This window comes from Bos javanicus, chromosome 11 (assembly GCF_032452875.1).
Source record: "Bos javanicus breed banteng chromosome 11, ARS-OSU_banteng_1.0, whole genome shotgun sequence".
In the NCBI taxonomy this organism is placed as follows: domain Eukaryota; kingdom Metazoa; phylum Chordata; class Mammalia; order Artiodactyla; family Bovidae; genus Bos; species Bos javanicus.
Genome location: NC_083878.1, coordinates 67,047,997 through 67,071,643, shown reverse-complemented (window position 1 = coordinate 67,071,643; position 23,647 = coordinate 67,047,997). Strand labels below are relative to the sequence as shown.

At 43.8% G+C, this 23,647-nt stretch overlaps 1 protein-coding gene across 5 annotated transcripts in view; it reads right to left on the bottom strand.

Annotated features, from left to right (window-relative positions):
- Nucleotides 1–6,248: 6,248 nt before the first annotated feature.
- ARHGAP25 (Rho GTPase activating protein 25) overlaps nucleotides 6,249–23,647 on the bottom strand; it is a 94,200-nt gene continuing 76,801 nt past the window's right edge. For all 5 annotated transcript variants that reach the window (XM_061432852.1, XM_061432854.1, XM_061432851.1 and 2 more), the window contains 6 exons: nucleotides 18,095–18,227; nucleotides 16,023–16,096; nucleotides 14,359–14,480; nucleotides 13,383–13,567; nucleotides 9,059–9,585; nucleotides 6,249–6,590 (listed from right to left, as the gene is read on the bottom strand). In XM_061432852.1, the coding sequence (XP_061288836.1) occupies nucleotides 6,383–6,590; nucleotides 9,059–9,585; nucleotides 13,383–13,567; nucleotides 14,359–14,480; nucleotides 16,023–16,096; nucleotides 18,095–18,227 (1,249 nt within the window). In that variant the 3' untranslated portion in view covers nucleotides 6,249–6,382. The remainder of the gene's footprint in view (nucleotides 6,591–9,058; nucleotides 9,586–13,382; nucleotides 13,568–14,358; nucleotides 14,481–16,022; nucleotides 16,097–18,094; nucleotides 18,228–23,647) is intronic.

Here is a 23,647-nt window from a genome sequence, read left to right as displayed (position 1 = left end):
GACTTGGGTCAGTTCCTAGCTCTGCTACACTGAAACCTCAATTTTGTCCTCTGTAAAACTGGTATCAGATCAGATCAGATCAGATCAGTCGCTCTAGTAGCACTTAATCCAAGTGTTGGTTTAAGGCACAGTTCTTGAGGCACAAGCCTATTGTGTTCCCCCTTTGCCTGGCAAAGTAATAAAGCTACTCTTCCTTTCTCTTCAAAAAAAAAAAAAAAAGAGAAGAGTTGATGTAAGATTTAAAGATGACATGTACAAAATACTTGGCATAGTGCCTTGCAGAGAATACGTGGTATTTGTTGCTTATCAATGGTAGGGACTGTTATGATGTCGATGATGACACTGATCAAGGATCCAGAATGATGTTTGAACGTGACTGGCCTTGCAGGCAGGGAGGACGGCCATTAGTAAATGGGAGGAGAGAGTAGAAAAGGAAGTCAAAGTGCCAACTTTGATCTGTTATCAGGTTTATTTGAGGGCAAATGAGCTTTCCATCCTGCTGCTTGAATCCCCTGTCCCTTTGTAAGTCCCTGCCTCCTCACCCAGTAGTCAACTATGGATGTGAGAGTTGGATTATAAAGAAGGCTGAGCACTGAAGAATTGATGCTTTTGAACTGTAGTGCTGAATACTCTTGAGAGTCCCTTGGACTGCAAGATCAAACCAGTCAATCCTAAAGGAAATCAAATCTGAATACTCATTGAAAGGACTGGTGCTGAAGCTGAAGCTCCAATACTTTGGCCACCTGATGCAAAGAGGTGACTCATTAGAAAAGACCCTGATGCTGGGAAAGAATGAAGGCAGGAGGAGAAGGGGACAACAGAATATGAGATGGCTGGATGGTATTATTGATTCAATGGGCATGAGTTTCAGCAAACTCTGGGAGATAGAGAAGGACCGGGAAGCCTGGCATGCTGCAATCCATGGGGTGGCAAAGAGTCAGACATGACTGAGCAACTGAACTATGAAACAGCTCTTCACCCATCTCAGATTGTATAACCTGTGCTCTCAGGTGACCAGCCCTCACCTGCTCTATTCTGTGGTACATCCCACACTCCATCCACACCTCCACCCATAGCACGATTTAGCCAGCCAGGTTCCCATCTTAATCACACAGCTCTCTGCTAGGAATCAGATAACTACATGGTATAAAGATGGTATTAATGATTAATGGAAATTTCATGGGTGTCTCCTAGGACTGTCACACTCATGGTTAATATCCCAAAGGCTCCTGGTAGAGATGTCGCTATCTGCCTTGAGTCTGAAAGAGAGATGGTTTGAATCAGTCATTCTCAAGACTGGGACTTCCCTGTAGCTCAAATGGTAAAGAATCTGCCTCTAATGCAGGGAACCTGGGTTCAGTCCCTGGGTTGGAAAGATCCTCTGGAGAAGGGAATGGCAATCCACTCCAGTATTCTTTCCTGGAGAATCCCATGGACAGAGAAGCCTAGGAGGTTACAGTCTCTGGGGTCGCAGAGAGTCAGACATGACTGAGCTACTAACACACATTCTTAAGACTCTTTAAATCAGGCTCTCAAGGGCTTACCTTCTTTGCTTATGTGAGCATTTAAAGTAAGTTGAGTGTATCCCCATATATTAAGGAAGTCTCAGACTCTTTGGATTTATTCACGACTAAGCTACTGTTATATTAAAGTTGTTTGGTAACATCTTCAAGCTCAGTTTTTCCCATCTGAAAAATGGATTCATATCATAAATCCATTTTCTATCTTGTAGGCATCTCTTACCTTATATGAATGAACCCATGATAAACCAATGTAGGGAGGACAGAGTGTATATTTGTGTTGATTGAAAATGGGAGAGGGAGCAGGTAGATTTAATATTATTATTAGTCATGACCTGAGTCATACTTAGCAGTTTTAGACTCATGTTTAACAATCCTGTCTGTATTAGAAGTAATTGAAAAGTTTTTTGCATTTTTTTTAATTCTTAGGCTCCACTCCTAATATTCTGATTCAGTTGATATGGAGTAGGATCTGATGCTCAGATCAAGGGGGTTCTATTGTGAGGCTAAGTCTGAGAACCACTGTCTTAAGACAGCTTTGGTAATGCAGAGAAGGTGGAAAATGCCATATTAGGTGGGTCTTGGTTGTGACCAAGAGCTAAGCCCAGCTCCATATTTTGGAAGCACTGAAGTGACAGACGTTCAGTGGGTTTCACAGCATGGTCCTGGTCTGGGGGCAGAACCCTCGGACAGAAGCTAAGAATCACAAACATCACTGAACGGTGGAACAGAGGAGCCCTTTAAACCTCTTCCTCATCGCTCTGTGAACTCTGACAATTTACTTGTCTCTGGGCTTCAGTTTCACTATCCATTAAGTGAATAGGTTAGATTAGACAAGTTCAAGGGTATCTTCCAGTCTGTTATTCTAGGATCGTAAAACAGTTTCCAGGCAGCAGAGGAAAGAGAGGTTGGCCTCCCTGTTGGTATTCTGCACTCACTTCTCATCTGAAGTCACTCAGCAGCTCTCTCTGTGGCTGACCAAAGGCCAGCCTTGAGCAACAGCTGAATCTCCATCCCCGGGGCCTCCTTTTATCCAGCCTTCCCGGCAGGATGAAAGCTTTCCTGCAATTCTTATGAGGGCAGCCCACGTGAATTGCAGGAGTAGCCTCTGAGTGATCTCTCTGCTCCCCGGCAGCACACGTCTGATGCTATCTGGCAGCACGTGACCTGATGCTATCTGCAGAGGAAGTAGTGGAATGTGGAAGTTTACATGATGTCAGCACATATGCATCCTCCTGTCCTGAACCCAGAGCCCAGCCATCCATTCCTGTGCCATGCAGCTCCTGGCCCTCCCCTTCTCCAGAGCCTCAGGCTGCTTGGGAGCCCTCTGCTCCATGTTTCCCAAGAGGATGGGCATCTGAGCAGGACTGAAAGAATCGGTCAAAACAACAACAAAAACGATTATTGCTTGCATCCTCTGCAGTAGGTTCGGTATTGTGATGTCACATTCCATCTCTCGAGGCTCAGACTGACCAAAATTCACTGGGTAAGAATGGCTCTGATCTGAATGTTTCCTTCCCATCCACCCAAAATTCATATGTAGAAATCCTCAGCCCTAAAGATGATGGTAATAGGAGATGTGGCCTATGGGAAGTAAGTCATAAGCCTGGAGCCCTTGAGAATGGGATTAATGTCTTACAAAAGAGCCCCCATGGAGCTCCCCACAGAGCTTCTTCCATGTATGCATACAACCGGAAGCCGTCAGCCCAGAAAAGGACCTCACCTGACCTTGATCTCAGCCCCCAGCCTCCAGAATTGTGACAAATAAATGCCACCCCATCTGTGGAATTTTGTTAGATGAAGTCAGGACTTACCCCAGGCAATTCCCTAATACAAAGTCTCCTGCCCTATGCACAAACAGATGGAAGACCATCAGGTCTGCTTCACGCATAGGAGAAAACGTGCCATGCTCGAGGCAGTGAGGAAGTGAAGAATGTTGGTGGGAAGAGGGCAAGGGGTTTGAAAGTGCATATTGCAGACTTTTTGAAGTTCTCAGCACCTGTGCAGGTAGAAGAAAAGGGACGGTAAAGGGCTGGTGGCAGGGAAAAGGCAGATTCCTTAGATCCTGCGCATTGCAGGGCTTTGAAAGTAACACTGGGAGCTCCAGGCTCCAACAGAGGTGGCAAAGGTCAGTCTGGGTTTGGCTTCCAGAAACTGGCTCCCGGGTCCAGGTGAGCTGCAGCTACACTGCTATGCAGCTTGTAGGTGGTCTTTTGGGGCTTTGATGACACTGGCCTCAGACCCCAGATCTGCTTCCCTGGCCCTTCCTTGGATTTGAGGGCCTGAGGGCCTGGAGAAACGCTTCTTTGTGTTCTCCTTATGTGGAGGGTGGCACCAGAGCAGGTGGGGGCAGCTTCGGTAAGCCAGATGCCCTCAATTGTGAAGAGATATTGAGACACTGGCTTCAGAAGCTAGACCGGTCGCCCTGTGATCTTGTGATTCTGGCAAAAGGCGTGGAATGAGAGGCATGATCTGACCAGGAGGCGCTTGGGACTCAAATGTGGGCCAGCAAGTTCCTATAATGTGGACCCCCAAACAAACAGGCTTCAGGGCTTCCTCGCTGTACCTGCAGACAAATGTTCCCTTTAGAACTATGAAGCCGGCTACTTCCACACTCAAGTCTGTATTAGCATCCAAAGGGTCCATGTCAGGAGCCCATGGGAACATGTGGCACACATGCCTGGCAGAACTACAGACACTCATCAGTGGACATCAAGTATTCAGGAAGTGTTTCTACGTTTGCTACTCTGTCATTGAAAAACAAATCCCAGGAAATCAAATATTTAACTGCTTTAGTTAATAATGTCCCAAATCAGTCTCCCTGCCCTCAATGGGCTGTAAGCAGGCCTCTACTAGGAACTCTACGTGTCATCCTTGTCCTCCATCCGTCTGGTCCTCAGGGTGCTGGAGGTGGGAGGAGCAGGGCCTGGGTATTAAGACTGGGAAACAGCTCCTGTCCAAGCCTTTCACTCTGTGAGGGATATGATGACCAGAGTGAGGAAAAGAGGAAGAAAAGGGAGAAAAAGAAGTAACGAGGAGACACAGATGCTGGGGAAGGCTAAACTCTCATTGTGGTAACCGGAGATTCCAAACCACTAATTCAGCCATGTGTCTTCCCAAAGTCAAGCATATTTATGGGAGTAATGGATGAAATATGTAATATGTAATATGAGTACAGGTAACACCCACTGGGAAACTGGGCTAGGGGCTTCCAGAGCTGAAAGCACATTTGAGAATATTTACTTAGGTCAGTTTTTATCTCATCGTTATTCAGCTTCTTCCTGTGTATGTTTTGTGATATACATGATAAATTAATATAGTAGTATGTGTATATCATTTATAAATAAATAAACATGTTGAGAAGGATGGACTTCCCTGGCTGCTCAGATGGTAAAGAATTAGTCTGCAATGCAGGAGACCCGGGTTTGACCCCTGGGCTGGGAAGATCCCCTGGAGAAGGGAATGGCAATCCACCCCAGCATTCTTGCCTGGACAATCCCATGGCCAGAGGAGCTTGGTAGGCTACAGTCCATGGGATTGCAAAAATAGGATACGACTGAGCGACTAACACTTTCACTTTTTTTCATGTTGAGGAAGGTATGCTCAAATATTTTCTATTGATGGGGTACATGATCAAAAGAGCTTAGAGACTACTCAACTAGAATGATGACAAAAACCATTAAAGACTCCACCATGCTTCCTAGGAAGGCCTGGGGCCTCACGAGGGGCCTCTACCAGGTTGGCTTAATATAGAAGGAAAAGTCAACTCTCAGCTGGGAAAGCCCTAGCTTTTCTCTAGTGCCTCGGGATCATTTAAAGAAAAAATCATATGCATTTTCGTGAAACAGGAAAAATATTATTATATGACTGTTACTATCTAAACTCACAGTTCACTTCAGTTCAGTCGCTCAGTCGTGTCTGACTCTTTGTGACCCCATGAATCACAGCACGCCAGGCCTCCCTGTCCATCACCAACTCCCGGAGTTCACTTGATGGACATGACTCTAAACTCACAAACAGCGTCTAAAAAAAGTTGTATCATCGTGGGCCTGACCTATGCAATCGCGGCCCCTGAAATGCAAGTGGAATTAGAACACAGCCCATGTCCTGCTCACCGTGTGCCTCGCGAGGGATGTCTCTGCCCCCAGGAAGGGGAGTCATTTACTCTCATAAAGGTGTTGCATGGATTACCAACAGCCCTGCTGCTGCTTTTTTTTTCTTTATTTGAATATAATTTTCTAACGAGTTTTGCTTTCATAAATACAGTTTATTGCTTGGTTTGTCTTTGCCTAACACTAATTTTGAGTTTCCAGCCCTGGAGAGTGTGCCTCATGGTGGGGGTGGCAGAATGGGGTCCCGGCTTCAGCAGGTGCCGCTCTTCAAAACACAGTTCCCCTCCCCCAAGGCAGAGAACTCAAAAGCTGAATATTATTTTTGGCCCCTGTGTCTCAGAGACATCCCAGTCAGACATCTGACCAAGCAAGTTGTTCTACAACGGAAACACAGCTAACACTTCAGTCCAGCCTATGTCGGGGGCAGCCTGTTGCCTGTGGCCTGCATCAGTCTCCACTGGACACAGCCATCCAGTTATGGAAGGTGCCGTTTCACTCCGCTGAAACCACCGTGGAATAATGCAATCCTTTCAAATACAGCCCCATGGGCTCAGAGCTGTCCACACAAGTCCCCGCTCACTCTTCTCCTCTTGCAAACTCCACCGATCTATTTATTGGGAAATGTGATGTTTTTCCCTCCAAATGTCGTCTCCCTTTTAGGGAGTGATGTTGCTTCCTGGCTATTGGTTAGCAGCAAGAAAGGCAGCAGTGCTGGGTCTCTGCAGGCGGTCTCTGTGGTTCCTGGGATCCTCAAGCGTCGGTCTTGGGTTCCTTTATCGATTTGACAAACTCCTTGACCTCCTCTTCCAAGACCTTGTTCCTCTTCTCCACATCCTCCCGGCAGCGTTCCACGTTGCGGAGGCTGATTTCCAAGGCTGCTGACTTCTTCTTCTCATTCTCCAGTTCTTCATTGAGCCTCACCACCTTAGCCCACACGTCATAATTTTCCTTCTCGAGGCTATGAAGAAGGGAAGAAAAGAATGGGATGACAAGGCATGACCTCTAGACTCTCCCTCTGGCCTTGCCCACTGCCACCCTGTCCGTTTCACCTTCCATATCACAAGACCCATCTCCAGCCTGTGCCTCCTAGTGTGTCCCACCCCAGACAGGAGGACTTCCCAATAAAGCTGAACTCCCACAGCATGTTCCTGCTCCTCTTTCGTCATTTATCATCCATCCTGTGACATCTCGTGTTGTTTTTCATGTCGTTTTGTGTTTTGTATCTTCTACCACCCTATAAAGTCTTTGAATGAAGATACCACCTCTAATACTTAGAGCCCACTAGCGTCTTACATCTGTCCTGCTCTGTGGAAGTGTTGATTGACAGCTGAATCTCACCCAGATTCTGTGTGTACGGATCCCCAGCCCCTCTGTAGGGATCCCCAGCCCCTGTGTACACATGTGTGCCTTCTCATCCTGCTCCATGCAGACCATGGATCAGAGCCTTCTCTCATGAAGGCTCCTGGAGACCAAGATTTGGAGAATCCAGGGAGCTGCCCTTTGAGAGCAATGGTCTTTCCAGCCCCACCCACACTTCTGAATCCTATTCAAAGTGCAAGATCTACTGGATTCCTGAATTCCCAGGATTTTCACTGTTACTGCCCCAAATCTGGGTCTCATCCCAGGTGCCTGTCTGTCCCCCTTCAGGCTGTGCTGAATTAACCCTTGAAAAATGAGCGTATATATGACATTTTAAAACCACAGTAGGGAATTTCAGGCCTGTGAGGAGAATGTGATTAGAAAAGTCACTTCAGAGTTTCATTCTGTGAGATACTGCCTCCATGCTACCCAATGGCAGAGACATTCTTAAATGGAGACTTGAGCTCCTGTTTGAGCCCATCCCTGGGCTCCCCTGGTAGCTCAGATGGTAAGGAATCTGCCTGCAATGCAGGAGACCCATCTACAGCGTGTGCAGGGGATCCCGGTTCAATCCCTGGGTCGGAAAGATCTCCTGAAGAAGGGAATGGCAACCTACTCCACTATTCTTGCCTGGTGAATTCCATGGACAAAGGAGCTTGGCGGGCTACCGTCCATGGGGTTGCAAAGAGTTGAACACAACTGAGCAACTAACACTTTCACTGGCTTCTAACTTCACAGGCCCGGTCGATGCTGCACGTAATGGCCTCTCATCAGAGTACTGCCTACCATTGCCCATTTCTTCTTAAAGCCAAATTAGACATTCCTCTGGAATCCACATTGCAGGAAGATTCTTTCCCATCTTCCCTAGTGACTCAGACAGTATACAATCTACCTGCAACGTGGGAAACCCAGGTTTGATCCCTGATTTGGGAAGATACTTGGCAGGAGGAAACGGCAACCTACTCCAGTATTCTTGTCTAGGCAATCCTATGGACAGAGGAGTCTGGTGGGTTACAGTCCATGCGGTTGCAAAGAGTCAGACACGACTGACTGAGTAACACTTTTACTTTCTGTAATCCTACTCATCACAAATCTAATTTTCTTCTCACAGTTCTCCACATCCCTCTTGTTCAGAGGGCAACCTCACGAGACACTGCTAGATCTTGACCACTGATTCCAGTGGTGGAGAGGTAGAATCTGAGTGGGCTCGGGAGGGTGGCTGACCCGGGTTCAAATCCCAGCCCCATCAATGATTAGCTGTGCAATCTTTAGGAACCTTTTTATACTTCCCAAACTCTTATTTCTTCTGTAAAATGAGGGTATTACCTATTTCACCTCATTACTGAAGGGATTATATGAGAAGGGATGTCTGAAGCATGAAGATTAGAGAAAGTATTATAGACTGAGTCCTCTTTCCTCTCCCATGGAGGAGTTGGGAGTCCCCACCCCCCACCCAATTTTGGATTCAGAAGACTTTGTCCCCTTCAGGAGGAGTGGCCACCTTAATAAATATTTGCAGAGTTGGTGAATGACATTAATACAAAAAAGTTTTTAAATTTCTCTTAATGTTTTAGGGCAAATGCATGAGACTCTTTGCGATCCCATGGACTGCAGTCCTCTAGGCTCCTGTGTCCATGGAATTTTCCAGGCAAGAATACCGGAGTGGGTTGCCATTTCCTCCTCCAGGGAATCTTTCCAACCCAGGGATTGAATCTGCCTCCCATGTGTCTCCTGCATTGGCAGGCACATTCTTTACCACTACTCTACCTGGGAAGCTATTAAGGCACGTTGATGCTTAAACAATCACTTTTTGGAAACAGCTGGTTAAGCTACTTAAGCTACATACTTACTTTTCCACGAATTTAATCTAAAGTTTAGTGTTTTCACTAATTTGGTCATCTCCTCAATCTTTTTGCCCTTTTTCTTCATTAGGCCAGACTACTTACTATAGAATCTGTCGTCTATAATTGAAGTTTCATGATGTCACTCCTTTGGCAGAGAAAAATCCCTATTTGCTTTTAATATGGAAACCAAGTGGCTGCCCAAGCCCCTCTGGGATTGACTTACTTTTCAATCTGTTCCTCGTACATTTGCTTCTGTGTTTCTATTTCCTTTCGCAGCTCCTGGACCATCCTCTGCAAAGATTCAAGTTCCTCTTCACCAGAGATTTTTTTCCCAGGCCCAGTTTCAGAGTTTAGGCTGGCAAGAGCATCTCTCTTGGAGTCACAGGCCTGGGGTGAGAGTGTACTGGCTTCATCCCCAGGCGACCCGGGTTGGGTAGGGACATTATCATAGGTGGAAGTTCGCTGGGAGTCGAAAAGCTGCGGCACACCTTGAGACATCGTTCTCCTGTGCCCATCCCCAGCCTTCGCCTCCGAAGAAGATGACCAGAATTCATTTTTAAATATCTCTGTTTTGCAGCTGTTGGCACCTTGCAAAGCAGAGGTCAAGAAGCATTTCCGGTTTGGGAGCGTCTGAGTCCTTTTTCGTGATTGCGGCTTCCAATCCCCTGGCTTGTCCCTGGGTGCTTTGTCTTCTAGACACCCATCGTTTGGCTGTTGTCCAGTGGGGCTGGTTGCATCTGAGTCACTGGCCTGAAAAAAAAAATGGCCATGGATGTTACATGGGTTTTTGTCACATGTGTCATGTTCTCAGGATGAGAAACTTGAAAGAAGCCATCTCCTGGGTGCGCATCTATGAAACTCCAGAAGACCGTCTCTTTTATTTCCTTGGTATTTTCTTTATTATTGTATTTTAGATTAGAGGATAAATACTTAACAATATTGTGATGGTCTTTGCCACACATAAACATGAATTGGCCACAGGTATACATATGTCCCTTCCTTCCTGAATCCCCCTTCCATCGTCCACCCCATCCCACCCCTCTAAATTGTCAGAGAGCACTTTGAGTTCCCTGCATCTTACATTAGACTCCCAGTGGCTATGTATTTTACATACGACAATGTATATGTTTCAATGCTATTCTCTCAAATCATCCCCCCTCTCCTTCCCCCACTGTGTCCAAAAGTCTGTTCTTTATGACTGTATCTCTTTTGCTGTCCTGCATATAGGGTTGTCAATACTATCTTTCTAGATTCCATATATATGTATTAATATATGACCTTTATGACTTACTTGACTCTGCATAATAAGCTCTAGGTTCATCCACCTCATTAGAACTGACTCAAATGCATTCCTTTTTATAGCTGAGTAATATTCTATTGTGTATATGTACCACAACTTCTTTACCCATTATCTGTCGATGGACATCCAGGTTGCTTCTATGTCCTAGCTATTGTAAATAGTACTGCAATGAACATTTGAGTACCTGTGTATTTTTCAGTTATGGTTTCCTCAGGATATATGTCCAGTAGTGGGATTGCTGGGTTGTATGGTAGTTTTATTCCTAGTTTATTAAGGAATCTCCAGATTGTTCTTCATAGAGGCTGTATCAATTTGCATTCCCACAAACAGTGTAGAAGGGTTCCCTTTTCTCCCCACTCTCTAGCATTTATCATTTGTAGACTTTTTGATGATGACCATTCTGACTGGTGTAAGATGATACCTGATTGTAGTTTTGATTGGCATTTCTCTAATAATGAGCAATGTTGAGCATCTTTTCACGTGTTTCTTAGCTATCTATATGTCTTCTTTGGGGAAATGTCTGTTTAGGTAAGAAGACCATCTCTTAATTTGTCACATTAGTTGATTTTCTGCCAGGCATTTTTTTCAGAAGAATATTACATTAATACTTGAAGGAACTTGTGCTCTAGAAGTGAAATGCTGACTAAAATCAATTGCTTGTGGGAAGGAGTCTTAAAATAGGATCTTTTAAAATAACCTTAGAATGGGGAGGCTTTTCCATGACCAAAATCCAGAAGCCATAAAAGAAAAGTTTGATAAATTCAATCTACATGGGTTTCCATGATTTTCCAAATTAAAAGTAAGCCACAGAAATCACTACATGCTAAATCAAAAGAGAATTAACAAACTAACAAAAATATTTGCAATGCATATCACAGACAATAGGCTATTTTCCCTAATACATAAAGTTCATAAAATTTGAGAAGACCAATAATCAATAGAGACATAGGCAAAGAACAAGGTCAGACGGTTTATGTAGGAAAATGCAACTGGCCCTTACACATATGACAACAATGTTTGGATTCTCTTACAACAGGAAAACTTCACAATTAAAATTAATGAAATATCAGTTCTTTCCTATCAGATGGGAACCCCCACCCCCTGAAAGCTAACATACTCTGCTGGGAAAAGTGTAGGGAAATAGATAATTTCATGCATCACTGGTGGAAGCACAAAAGAGGACAACCACTATTTAAAAATTTTAATCAAAATTACATATTACAAATCTATTTACTGACTCATCAATCCCACTTCGAGGAATTTATGCCAGAAATATATCTGTCTGAGCATTAAATAAAGCATGGTCAAGATTATTTATGGCATCCTTGTTTGTAGTATAAAGGAATAAAAGTAACCTGCTCATCTCTAGGGGCTGGCTGAGTAGATCGTGGTCCATGCACAGAATGGAATACCATGTGTGTGAGTCGCTCAGTCATGTCCGACTCTGTGACCACATGGACTGTGGTCTGCCAGGCTCCTCTGCCCATGGAATTCTCCAGGCAAGAATATTGGAGCGGGCTGCCATGCCCTTCTCTAGGGGATCTTCTTGACCCAGGGATCAAACCTAGGTCTTCTGCATTGCAGGCAGATTCTTTACCATCATACATCTGCCAAAAACACAGTTTATGAAGTTGCTGTCTATGTATTGACATGAAAATGTCTCCAGAGTATGCCATTAAACAGAAAACTTCAAGATACAGAGTAGCATGCATGTGTGCCTGTGTGTGTGTGTGTAAAGGGAGAGAATGAGTATGTTATACCTTGTATAAAAAGGGAGATAAATAACAGTTTACATTCATATTTACTTATGTTTTCATAAAGGAACATTGGGAAGACGAAAAAGGAACTGATAAAGGCAGGGAAGAATGAGGTGGGTGGAGAGAGCAGAGGGAGCTGAAGTTCTAAACATATCTCTTTTTCTTTTGTTTTGATGTTTTTGTATCATGGATATATATGTTTAGATTAAATTAAGAAGAAAGAGAAAAAGACTGAGCCCTAAATGTAAAATCAGAAAATCACGGCTCAAGCTGCACTGGAGGCTTCTAGCTTATCACCTGTGCCAGCAACCCCACCTGGAATCAGAAGGGCCTGGGCCCTGAGATGCAAACTAGGTCTAAGTTCCACTCTCCTGCCATTCTAGTACCATCACATTGGGCTAGCTGGTCCACCTCCCTGAGACTCAGCACCTCAGCTATCAGATGTGTAAGATAAATTCTGCCCTACAGAGGAAGGGTGACGACTCCACACGTGATCTATTCAAGGTCTCCAGCACAGTGCCTCTCTTTAGTGTTACACTAAGTACAGAAACCTGTCAAATGAGCAAAATGGCCACTCTCAAGGACGTCCAGGATGATTTCACCATATGAAGTAGGAACATTCCTAAATATTAATTTGATTTTAGAGTATTAGTAAGATGCACTGTATCCAGACAGGCATCATCCAGGAAAAAAATCACAGCCACCACCACCTTTTTTTCAGTACTTTCTTCACCATCCACAGGATTAACAGTACTGAAGGCAGCTGACAGCACCTGGTCAACCGGGAATTTTAGATTCATTACTTGGTCACACATCAAGAATCAAGCTGCTACGTAAAGTTCACATGTTCTTTTAAAAAATATTTGTTTCTCTAAAGATGTAAAAATAGCTGAGCTTTGTAAATTGTTGGCCTTACTCTAAATTTCAGAGTCTGCAGAGTTTTTTGACATTGTGAACGTGAGCCGCAATCCTTCAGTACAAATGAGGGGTTGACATTGCTGAGACAGCTTATCAGGGAAAGGGAAATAATACACAAACACATCACATACTCTGAGAAAGAAATCACGTTTCATGGCTCAGCAGGAAACCAGTTCTCTCTGGACTTTCACCCGGAATTTTCAACAACTCTCACTGAAACATTTACACTGTGGTATACATTAATTTCCCTATCAAACTTCCCTGGACTGCATTTGAAAGGGTTTCCTTTTTAATGTGGGCTTCAGTGAGGACTCCCATTGCTCAGTCACTGAGGGGTGGGCACACATGTCACTAATCTCATCTCCAGGATACCAACAGAAACTAGATTTTGAAAGATGCCAGGCTTTCAAGATGCATTCAAATGAGTGTATACCAGCTGCGCCCACTGCCATAGCATCTCCCAGGACTCCCCAGATTGCCAGCCCAGAGCAGCTCTTACATGGAATGACCTGGACTGAAGGAAGAGTTGGATGGAAAGAGGAAGGTTTTCTACACCTTACCATGTTACTTACACTGTCAGTCCTAGAAATTGGAGGGTCCTCAGTGGCATCCCAGCCCACAGAGCTTCGTGCAACTGGAGGTTTCTTGGGGTCATTTTGGGGGGCAGGGGGTGACAAAGGTGCGTCCTTGGACTTGGGGAAAAGGACTTCGTGGTCTCTGATCATCATGGTCATCACTCTTTGGATTTGAGGAGTCCCTGAAAGAAAGAAGAAAGAGATTTGTAGTGCAAGACCATGGGCAGGGGGCAGGCAGTCCTCAAGGGTCTCCACCCATGAAATGTCACTAAACTTGACTCTAAAACCACATGGCCCCCACGGACTTCAGTTATTCCTCACAGAATCCTTCTTAATTGCTTGGGATAGGGGATCCTGAAAAGGATGAGACAGAAGGATATGGGACTGGGGTGAAAAAGGGTTGTTTTCAGCCTATAGTCCTCTGCATCGTCTTTGATTAGGAAGTAGGGACTACAAGAAAAAAAATGAAGACATCTTTCTCTCCTGATGTGGTCCTCAATATGACATCTGATTTCTTACTGCACACATACCTAATGTGTGCCAAGCGTACTGCCTCCCCGAAATTACGGCAGACATCAATACTCTGTGTCAGAACTCTTGTTCACTGAACTAAGACACAGCCTCAGAAGTCTTTTCAGCACAGCTTTACACGTAGCCTCTTGCTGAGGTGTCTTATAAAATTACATTTGTTCGTACTCTCTGGTTAAGGGTGTTTATAAATACTAAAAGACTAAGAAACACCAGCTAAATGTTTTTGTGCTAGCCTACCATACTGTGTGATGACTGGTAAATCTCTAACCTCTCTGTTCTGCTGTGACCCAGAAAATAAACTGCCTGCTGATTTCACAGGGTTATTTTACAACTCAGATAAGATAATCTACAGAAAACTCTCAGCAAATTGCAGAGCAATTTGGTAGTGATGTCACTGTTATTACTTCCTCTGCCCCTGCCATCACCATGGGACCAGTGGTACCTCTCATGATCACAGCAGGGTCCTCGACCTTCGACCTGATGAGATTCACACCAATCACAGTAGCCAGATTGTCCACACTCATTTTGTTAACTCCACAGTTCAGCTGGATTTCATGGAGGAACCTGCGGGCAGCCAGGATATCCCAGAGTGGGAGACAAGAAGTTGCCACAAGGAAGTACTTCCAGGTACCACAGAGGTATGTCTCAGCTCTTTCCTCCTGGTCTCAGGAATGGGGCCAGTCTGCTTTGACTCCAGGAATTTGGTTTTGTCTCGAAAGATTCAAGATCAAGGCAGACAAGAAACAAAGAGCCCAGCTGCTGAGGGTGGTGTAGGGGCCTAGGGTGGCTAGGAAGTTACATTGGCACAAAGCAGGGTCCAGTGCAAGGAGCTAAGAGGAGATGAGAAAGACTAAAATGGGTGCGGACCATGCCTAGTCTTCACTTTACAGGCTATCTCCCAGGCTTTCTGTACATCCCAGCTTAGTCTCCAGAGAAGAAAATGTTATAGTGAGATTTCATAAATGGGAATTCATGATCCCTCCTTGCTCTCATCCTCAGACTACACCACCGAGCATCTCAAATTTTCAGCAGGTGCTCAAAAACTAACAATGAATTTTCACTATAATTCTACCCAGCTGAGGCATGAAGCTCTCAGACTCATTATTAAAAAAAAAAAAAAAAAAACAACTCTGAAAAGATCAGCAAAGGGATTTCTAAATACTATCTCTAAAAAACACTTTTAAAGGAATAGGCTGAAACAATATAAAATTCCCAATATGGAGAAATTCTCAGAGAAGGGTGTGGTGTCCAAATGAGAAAACTTTATGGAATATTACAGAGTCATATATAACCCTATTTTGCGACATAGGAAAATTCTCAAACTATAATGTTTAGCCAAAAGAAGCAGCTTACAAATATATATATATTATTAACATATATACATATTTCTAATTTGGTATAAAAATTGTTTCCCTATTATTTATATTGATAGATGTGAAGATGTAGCACAGAGACAACAACATTCAGAAGGAAACACATTCAAATGTTAATAGTGATTTTTGCTGGGTGAGTGGACTTGGGGTAATTTTTGTTTATATACAGTATTTTGTATTTTGCTGGTTTCCAAACCAAGCATGTATCTCTTCTATAATTTGGAAACTATAGAAAATATAAAAAAAATAATAAAGAGAAATTCAGCTATGTCTGGGATGGAGATCCAGGTTCCCAACTCAGCCTGATCTGGGTCACTCCACATACTGTGTGTTGCCGCAAAGTCAGGTCCTCAGAAAGGGAACTAAGAAAGATAGCCTGGAATGAATGCCTCTGGGTGCTAAGTTATGATCCAGAGTCAGGAAAATGGGAGATAATTCTAGAAAATTTTAAGGATTCTGGGTTCTAATGTCTGTTCCAGGATTCTGGGCAGCCTTGGAGTAGGTTTGAAGGAAGATGTATGTTTCCTTTTTGTGTTGATCAGATTTTCAGGGGATCCTTTAAATTATCTTGGGGTCACAGGAAAACTACCTCAGTGGTCTGTGAATAGAGTTGATCTTCCAAAGGTCTGGACCAGAATCTCTTGAGTTCACAGAGATCCTCTTTCCTCCTCTAACTGGGGGCCTCTTTCTGGTGTGGCTGAAAATTATGGAGCTGATTCCAGGGGCCTCTTACCTGCAGATGTAGCTCAGGAGGCTATAGTTGTCTCGGGGAAGAATAGAGAGCTGTTTTATCAACTCCTGCTGGGCCTGGGAAGAGATTTCAACACCAGTGAATGAGGCTGCTCACTTGCCAGCAATGGGACCCTGGAACATAACTGGGGTTTATCTCTGCAGGAGCAACACCTTGGCAGTCAATCCTATCTGTCGCCATAGTTTTCTATGTTTTTTTAAAAAATGTTTCATTTTGAAATAACTATAAATCCACAGGAAGCTGCAAAAACAGCATGGAGATGCTCATTGCTTTTAGTACAGTGTATTTCTTTATTCATCTGCAATTATGCTCTCCTCCCCAACTCAGAACTACTCTAAGGCAAGAACTAAGTGATAACCATACTCACAATAATTGTTTGTTTCATAAATGCTAGAGATGTAACACTCCAATAAAGAATTGGACCAGAACCAAATGCCCCCAAGTAACTTCAAATGTATTGAGAAGGAGGATGCTTCTGAGAACTGGGATTTCAAGCAATATGGTTTTCCTGGAACACACTGGGACACAAAGCCAGGATGACCAACCTGGAGGGCAGGTGAGAGGTCTGAAGGTTAGAGCTCCATGATGACACTGAATGTCATAGAGAGTCATACAAGGAGAGCATGTGCCAGGAAGAAGAAGGACTGCAAACTTTCTTTCCTGTTTTCACTCATAGTACCTGCAGGGGCTGCCATCACTATTTTTTAAAGATTTTTTTACATGTGGATCATTATTAAAGTATTTATTGAATTTGTTACATTGTTGCTTCTGTTTTATGTTTTGGTTGTTTCTGGCTGCAAGGCATGTGGAATCTTAGCTCCCTAACAAGGGATGGAACCCACATCCCCTGCATTGGAAAGTGAAGTCTTAACCCCTGGACCACCAGGGAAGTCCCGAATCAATACTTTTAAAATGTGACTCACTTGTGACACATATCCTTTGGTTCTCCAAATGATCCTGTTATGAAACCTAAGTTTGTACTGTCTACTATAACAGCAACTTGCCGCATGTGACTATTATAAAATACAATAAAATTAGAAATTTCGTTCCTTAGTTGTACTAGCCACATTTCAAGTACCTAGTGGCCACATACAATGAGCAGTTACTACATTGGATGGTGCAGCTATGTAACAGTTCAATCATTGTAGAAAGTTCTCTTGGTCTACGAAAATAAACTGAGTCTTACAGAAGATACATCATTTGCTATTAATAAATAGCAAAATCAAAGTTAAATTTATTGCAAGTTTTTCTGTGCACCATTTTGCCAGAGAGAGCTTTTAGCTTAGTAGTGCTAAACACAAATCTCCCCCTGCCCCCAACGTGGGGAGTTAGACCCCTTTAATAGCTGTGTAATACAAACACATTCATGGACCATTTAATTTTGCAAATCTTGATTAAAAACCATGAAGGTTTTATCGTTGTCAGTAGGGTTTTACTGGTTTCTTTTGCTGGTTGGTTAGTTTCTTTAACATGATTCTAATGTGGTTAACTGTTGATTCTAAGCCCTTTAAGGAAACAATTTACCTGAGGATCAAAACTCCTGCTGGTGAAGAGCTTTGTGATGTTGCAGACAGGAACTGTAGGCCCTGCAGGCAGCTGTGGCTGAAACGAGCCAAGGAAAGTTCCTGTCCTTTCTCTCCCTGGCATATGTTCCTTATATACCCACGCCTGCCATGCATGGTATCACAAAGCTAGAACACTCGGACCCTGCATCTGCCCTCCAGGTTGGTCAGCCTGTCTTTCTGTTCCAGCAGGTTTCAGCAAGGCCATATTGCTTGAAACCTTCTCAGAAGCATCCTCCTTCTCTTACTAGCTTTAAAGTGACTTGAGGGTATTTGATGACAGTCCAGTTCTTTGTTGGCATGCAACATCCCATAAAGACTGTTACCATGATTGGCTTCATTCAACTTTTTGCTCTTGAGAAAGTTCTAGTTTAACAAAGTATCTCACCAAAAGGTCCACCCTTGACCCACTGTTGCCTGCCTAACAGACTAGTGTTCAGTAACCATTACCTTCTTCTAAAGTAGGACAATTTACTCTAATGACATACAAACCTTTGCCTCATCTGAATTCATGAGCTGCCCACAGAGCAGGAACCCATCGTACTGGCTCCAGGGAACGACGGGCTCTGGGAGGTCTCGGAGGTAGAGCTTCAGCAGGGAGGCCACCGTGTGGACATCTGTATCTCTGGAAGAAAATAAGCAATGCTTTTTGAAAGTAAAGTTTCAGAATTCTCCTCACCTCCCTGCTGGTGATCCACTGAATAAAACCAGGTCCCCAAAAGGAAATTTTGCAAAGTAGACTCAGCAGCAGCAGCAGCAGCAGAGTTTGATAAAGATGCATTTGACTAAAATATTTTTGCTACTCCCCCTTCTGGAATAACAATCCCCGACACCATTTCCTTTATCTCTTCTATCTAAGAGCCTCAAAGATAAGTTGAAGGTCTACTTTTCCATTAAACCTGTTAAACTATCTAGGCTTCATTGCTTTCTTCTTTCTCTAAGTCACTTAGTATATTACAACTTAGCATTTTCTATGTAGTCTATAGTTTTTCACATGATAACTCATTTATAGCTATGGCCCATTGTTCTCTTTAATCCCTCAGAGAGTTTACATAGTTCTGGGCTTCATTCATATATTTACACGATCATTTATTCAACATTTACTCTCAACAGTAAGTGTTGAGAGAACCTACTAAGTTCAAGATACTATGTCAGATATAGGGATTTCAGCAGTGAACCTGAGAGACACATAAGACCCCTGTCTTCATGTAGTAACAAAGCTGTACAGACTCAAATATTACCAGTCATTATAATACTGTGTGGTTAGTGCAAAGACAAGGGACGTTCAGGACCTGGGACTGCATCGAAATGTAGAAAAGGGATATCCGACATAGAACGGAGGAGTCCTAGGAGACGCTTTAGAAAAAATTTGAAGGATGATGAGGAATTAGGGCATAGGCCAGGCAGCACGTTATCAACAAGGAGAATGGAGGCAAGACTGGGTAAACCGTGGCCCAGAAGCCAAATCTGGCCCATCGCCTTTATGTGTACATCCTGTGAGCTAAGAATGGGCTTTACATTTTCAAATAGTTGCAGGGGGGTCAAAAGAAGAATATTTCATGGCAAGTGAAAAATCATATGAAATTTGAAGTTCAGCATCCATAAATAAAGTGTTATAGGAACATAGCCATGCTCATTCATTTTTGTATTGTCTTCAGCTGATTTCATGCTATAAGAACAGAGTTGAGTAGCTGCAGTAAATATTGTCTGACCCACAAAGCCTAAATATTTTATTTGTGGCCCTTTAAGAAAAGTCTACTGATCCCTGGGGTTTATGGAGCTACTGCATTTATCCCACAGCTCTATAAGAGAAAATGAGTCTGAATATACCATAAACTTGAAGCTCAATAGTGAAAAAACATATGCTTATTTCATTCATATCAAGGAAAACTGGTCATGCACTCCACTGTTCAAAGCAGCACTATTTATAATAGCCAAGACATGGAAGCAACCTAAATGTCCATTGAAGATGAATGGATAAAGAAGATGTGCTACATATTTGCACAATGGAATGTTACTCTGCCTTTAAAAAAATATTATAATGCCATTTGCAGCAACATGGATGGATCTAGAGATTATACTAAGTAAAGTAAGTCAGATAGAGAAAGACAAATATACGATGTTGCTTATATGTGGAATCTAAAACAATGGTACAAATGGACTTACTTACAAAACAGAAACAGACTCACAGACACAGAAACAAACGCATGGTTACCAAAGGAAGGAGGAGGGTTGGGGTAAATTGGGAGTCTGGGATTAACATATACACACTGCTGCTGCTGCTGCTGCTGCTGCTAAGTCGCTTCAGTCGTGTCCGACTCTGTGCGACGCTATAGACGGCAGCCCACCAGGCTGCCCTGTCCCTGGGATTCTCCAGGCAAGAACACTGGAGTGGGTTGCCATTTCCTTCTCCAATGCATGCAAGTGAAAAGTGAAAGTGAAGTTGCGCAGTCATGTCAGACTCTTCGAGACCCCATGGACTGCAGCTTACCAGGCTCCTCCATCCATGGGACTCTCCAGGCAGGAGTACTGGAGTGGGGTGCCATTGCCTTCTCCGATATACACACTACTACATATAAAATAAGTAAACAAGGACTACTGCATAGCACAGGGAACTATAGTCCATATCTTGTAATAACCGATAATGGAAGAGAATCTGAAAAAGAATAGATATATGTGTGTGTGTAACTGAATCACTTGGCTGTACACTCGAAACTCTGTAATTCAACTATGCTTCGATTAAAAAAGAAAGAAAAAGAAAAACTCGTGTTTGTAAGAGACAGCCCCAGTAGTATTTTGAAAAGCTGTGATGTGGTAAAAGGTTCAGCTGATCTGAGTGCTTCCTGGACATCAGCAATGGGGGATACAGAAGTGGATGGGCTAGGTGGGAACCACTCTTGGAGGAGGGCCAGGAGGGGTGGATTTGGGCATGAGGAGGAGAAGGCAGGCATTTGAAGCCTCAGAAACCAGAACATCACAGCTTGACTGTGGAGCTCTCTGTCTTGACATTTCATGTAAATGTTTTCTCTTTGGTTTGTTTTGATGGCTGGTGGTTGGTGCTGCCTCCTGAAAAGTCTCCAGCCTTTGCAGCCCGTGAACTCTAACTCCAAAGCAGAACTCGAGCAAGCACAGGGCCCTGCCTCTGCTCCACTGCTGCCGTCAGGAAACCAGGGGTGGGGACTATTCACTTTAAGGTGGGGATTATGGAAAAGACTTCCCTGCTGAGTCACTGCCTAAAAATACCTTGGCAAAGCCCTAGCATCAAAATGCAGGAGAAGTTCCCCAGAAAATAGCATCTGATACTTTGCAGAGCAGCATTCTCCTAAGTCCAGAAATCTCCTTTGTCCCAGTGCCCCTGAATCACTGTCCACCCAACGGGCATCTCTGGTTTAATTGAAGCCCTTCCCATACCGCACATCCTCTAATCTTACTCTGCAAGTGCCCCTGGAATCCCCCTAAGTCCTGCCCCTCCTTTCCCCGCCATGTTCCAGAAGGCCATCGTCTTTTGCCAGATTCTGCCCTAGCCCCTATTTGGCTTCCTACTGCCACAACTCCATTCACCAATGCATCGTCCGTCATGTGGCACAGCCCCCAAAACTCAGAACACACCCACAGAACAAATATGGAAAACAAAGAATTTGAAATGAGAAAAATAGTATAGATGGTACATCAAGAACCAGAAAATTTTGAAGATAAACATAACAACAAAAAAGTCAAACTCTATAGATAGCTCAATCGGGAGAAGGTAATAGCCAACATTAGAAAAGAGAAAGGGACTGTAGCCACAGATACAGGATTCATACTTTGAAGTTATCATCAAAAAACACAATTAGCCATCTAAATCATCATAGACTATTGCAACCCACTGAAAGCTTTCCAGTACATTTTGTCAAGGGAAGATAATTCTGCTTGGCTTGGCTAAATCCTTAGGCTTGTTTATTGTATCTCAGATTAAGTATCATTTTGGGGTGAAAGCAAAAATACTGGGTTGCCATGCCCTCCTCCCAGGGGATCTTCCAAACCCAGGGATGGAACCCAGGTCTCCTGCATTGCAGGCAGATTCTTTACTGTCTGAGCCACCAGGGAAGCCCCCTAAATCCAGCAGATCATGTCAAAAGCCCCCTGCTGAAATGAAAAATGATGAAAAAATGAAACTAAAAATAGATGAAAAAAATACCATCTATTTTTCATTTTTTGGCACTTAACACAATAGAACTATACAGTTTTGTCTCTAAATTTTTGGTTTAATGTCTGTGCCCCCATGGTTACAGAACTGGCTCTAATATTATGGTTATAGTCTAAATTTCCAGCATGATTTTTCCTGAGTTTGCTTTTCCTCCAACCTAATGAAATGTCTATATATATATATATATATATTTTTTTTTTTTTTTTAATCAAAGACTAAGAACAAGTCAGGAGCTAAGTGACTTCTGAGTTCAATGACTGACCCATCAGAGATTAGCCAAGGCCTCTCAGATGGTCTGCCAAGCCTTGCGTTGTAACACTGATCTTATAATGTGGCACACTTGTCCTTTCCTCACAGAAATATAGGTATGGGAAGTGGATCATATATGGGCAGTATCCAGCCCAGAAGTAACTCGACAAAGACATTTTAAACTTCTTACTTATATGTTTAATGAGAACCATATGTATCTGCAGTAGAACCTACCAAATAAGAGCACCTTTGTTTTTCTTCTTTCTAGAGAGGTAATTCGGGGGATCTGACAGTGGAACTGCACACATGACCAATGTAGAAGATCTAGACAAGTACCCTAGGGGTCACGTGGCCCCAAGAGTCGGCTCTGAAGAGCCTCAGGTGACCCTTCTTACTTTGAATGTGTAAATTCTACTACTCAGTCCTAGGGGGTGGAGCAATCAGACAAGGTGTGTGAAACTCTCCTTCCTCCAGCCCCAAATACTTCACAGGAATCAAAGACTCAACTCCAACCACCCAGGCTGACTTTATAGATGTAGGAGCTCAAGCCTCAGGCAGGTGTTTGGCAACTCTCATAATCACCTCTAGTCCTCCTGGCTGATTGCTCTCATTGCTTTAGCAATAACCCATCTGCATCTTTTGATCCACGAAAAGCTAGCTAAAAACAAGAAGAAAAGTCAGTGTGAAGGTAATGCACTTGATTGAACAGGTGCCTGATGGTGAAATGTGATTTATGGTCCTCCCAGAAAGCTCTGTAAATCTGATGCCTGTAACCTGCTCTCATTCCAGTAACATCTTCCCCTGTTGCTTTCCTGTTAAAACACAGCACCTTGATAAATTAACCTGCTGGATGCCAAGGACAGCAGAGACAGACATATGATGCTCCAAACCAAGACAGTGGCTGAGAATGGAGAGCAAGAGACGGGTCTCAGCAATGCTTCTGAAGGAGAGTGGGCATCATTGGTGACTGGAGTGGGAGGTGAGGGAAAGGGAGGGCGAGACGGTCGCCACAGTACCACACTTAGCTGTTAATGGTTGCCCCAGGATCAGCCCTAGTCCTCCATCGTAAACAAGCTCCTGGGGGGATTTCAATCTTTGGAGACTGGTGAGAGTTCAGGTTCGGCTCACTAAACCTCGGTTTATGGGCTGCTGATTTGGAAAGAACAATGGCTCTTTCTTGCCAGCAGGACAAGCGCGTGCAGGCAACTGAGCAAATATTGCACAACAGGTTAAAAGTATCCAACGTCGGTGGGGGTTGTGCCAGTTGAGCAGGGCAGAGAAGAACCTGGGCTGTGTAGCTGCAGTGGGGGAAGGGGAGGGTGGAAGAAACATCACTGCACCTGAAATGCCCCAAACAGGGCTGGGCAACCTCCATAGACGAGATTGGGAAAACACCAGGCTGCCGTGATGTCAGTCTGTACTCCCTCCCAAAGGGCTCTGAATTAAGTTCAGAGTTGCACAGGACTGTGTTTCCACAGATAAGCAAGAAGTCCTGGCCCTGGCCATTTCTGGAAAGCCAAGGAAGACCATCAGAACCCTTGGATATTGACACGGTACCTAATCCACCACCCCAAGTCTGCCCAGCCAGCTCTGCCATTCTCCATCCCTCA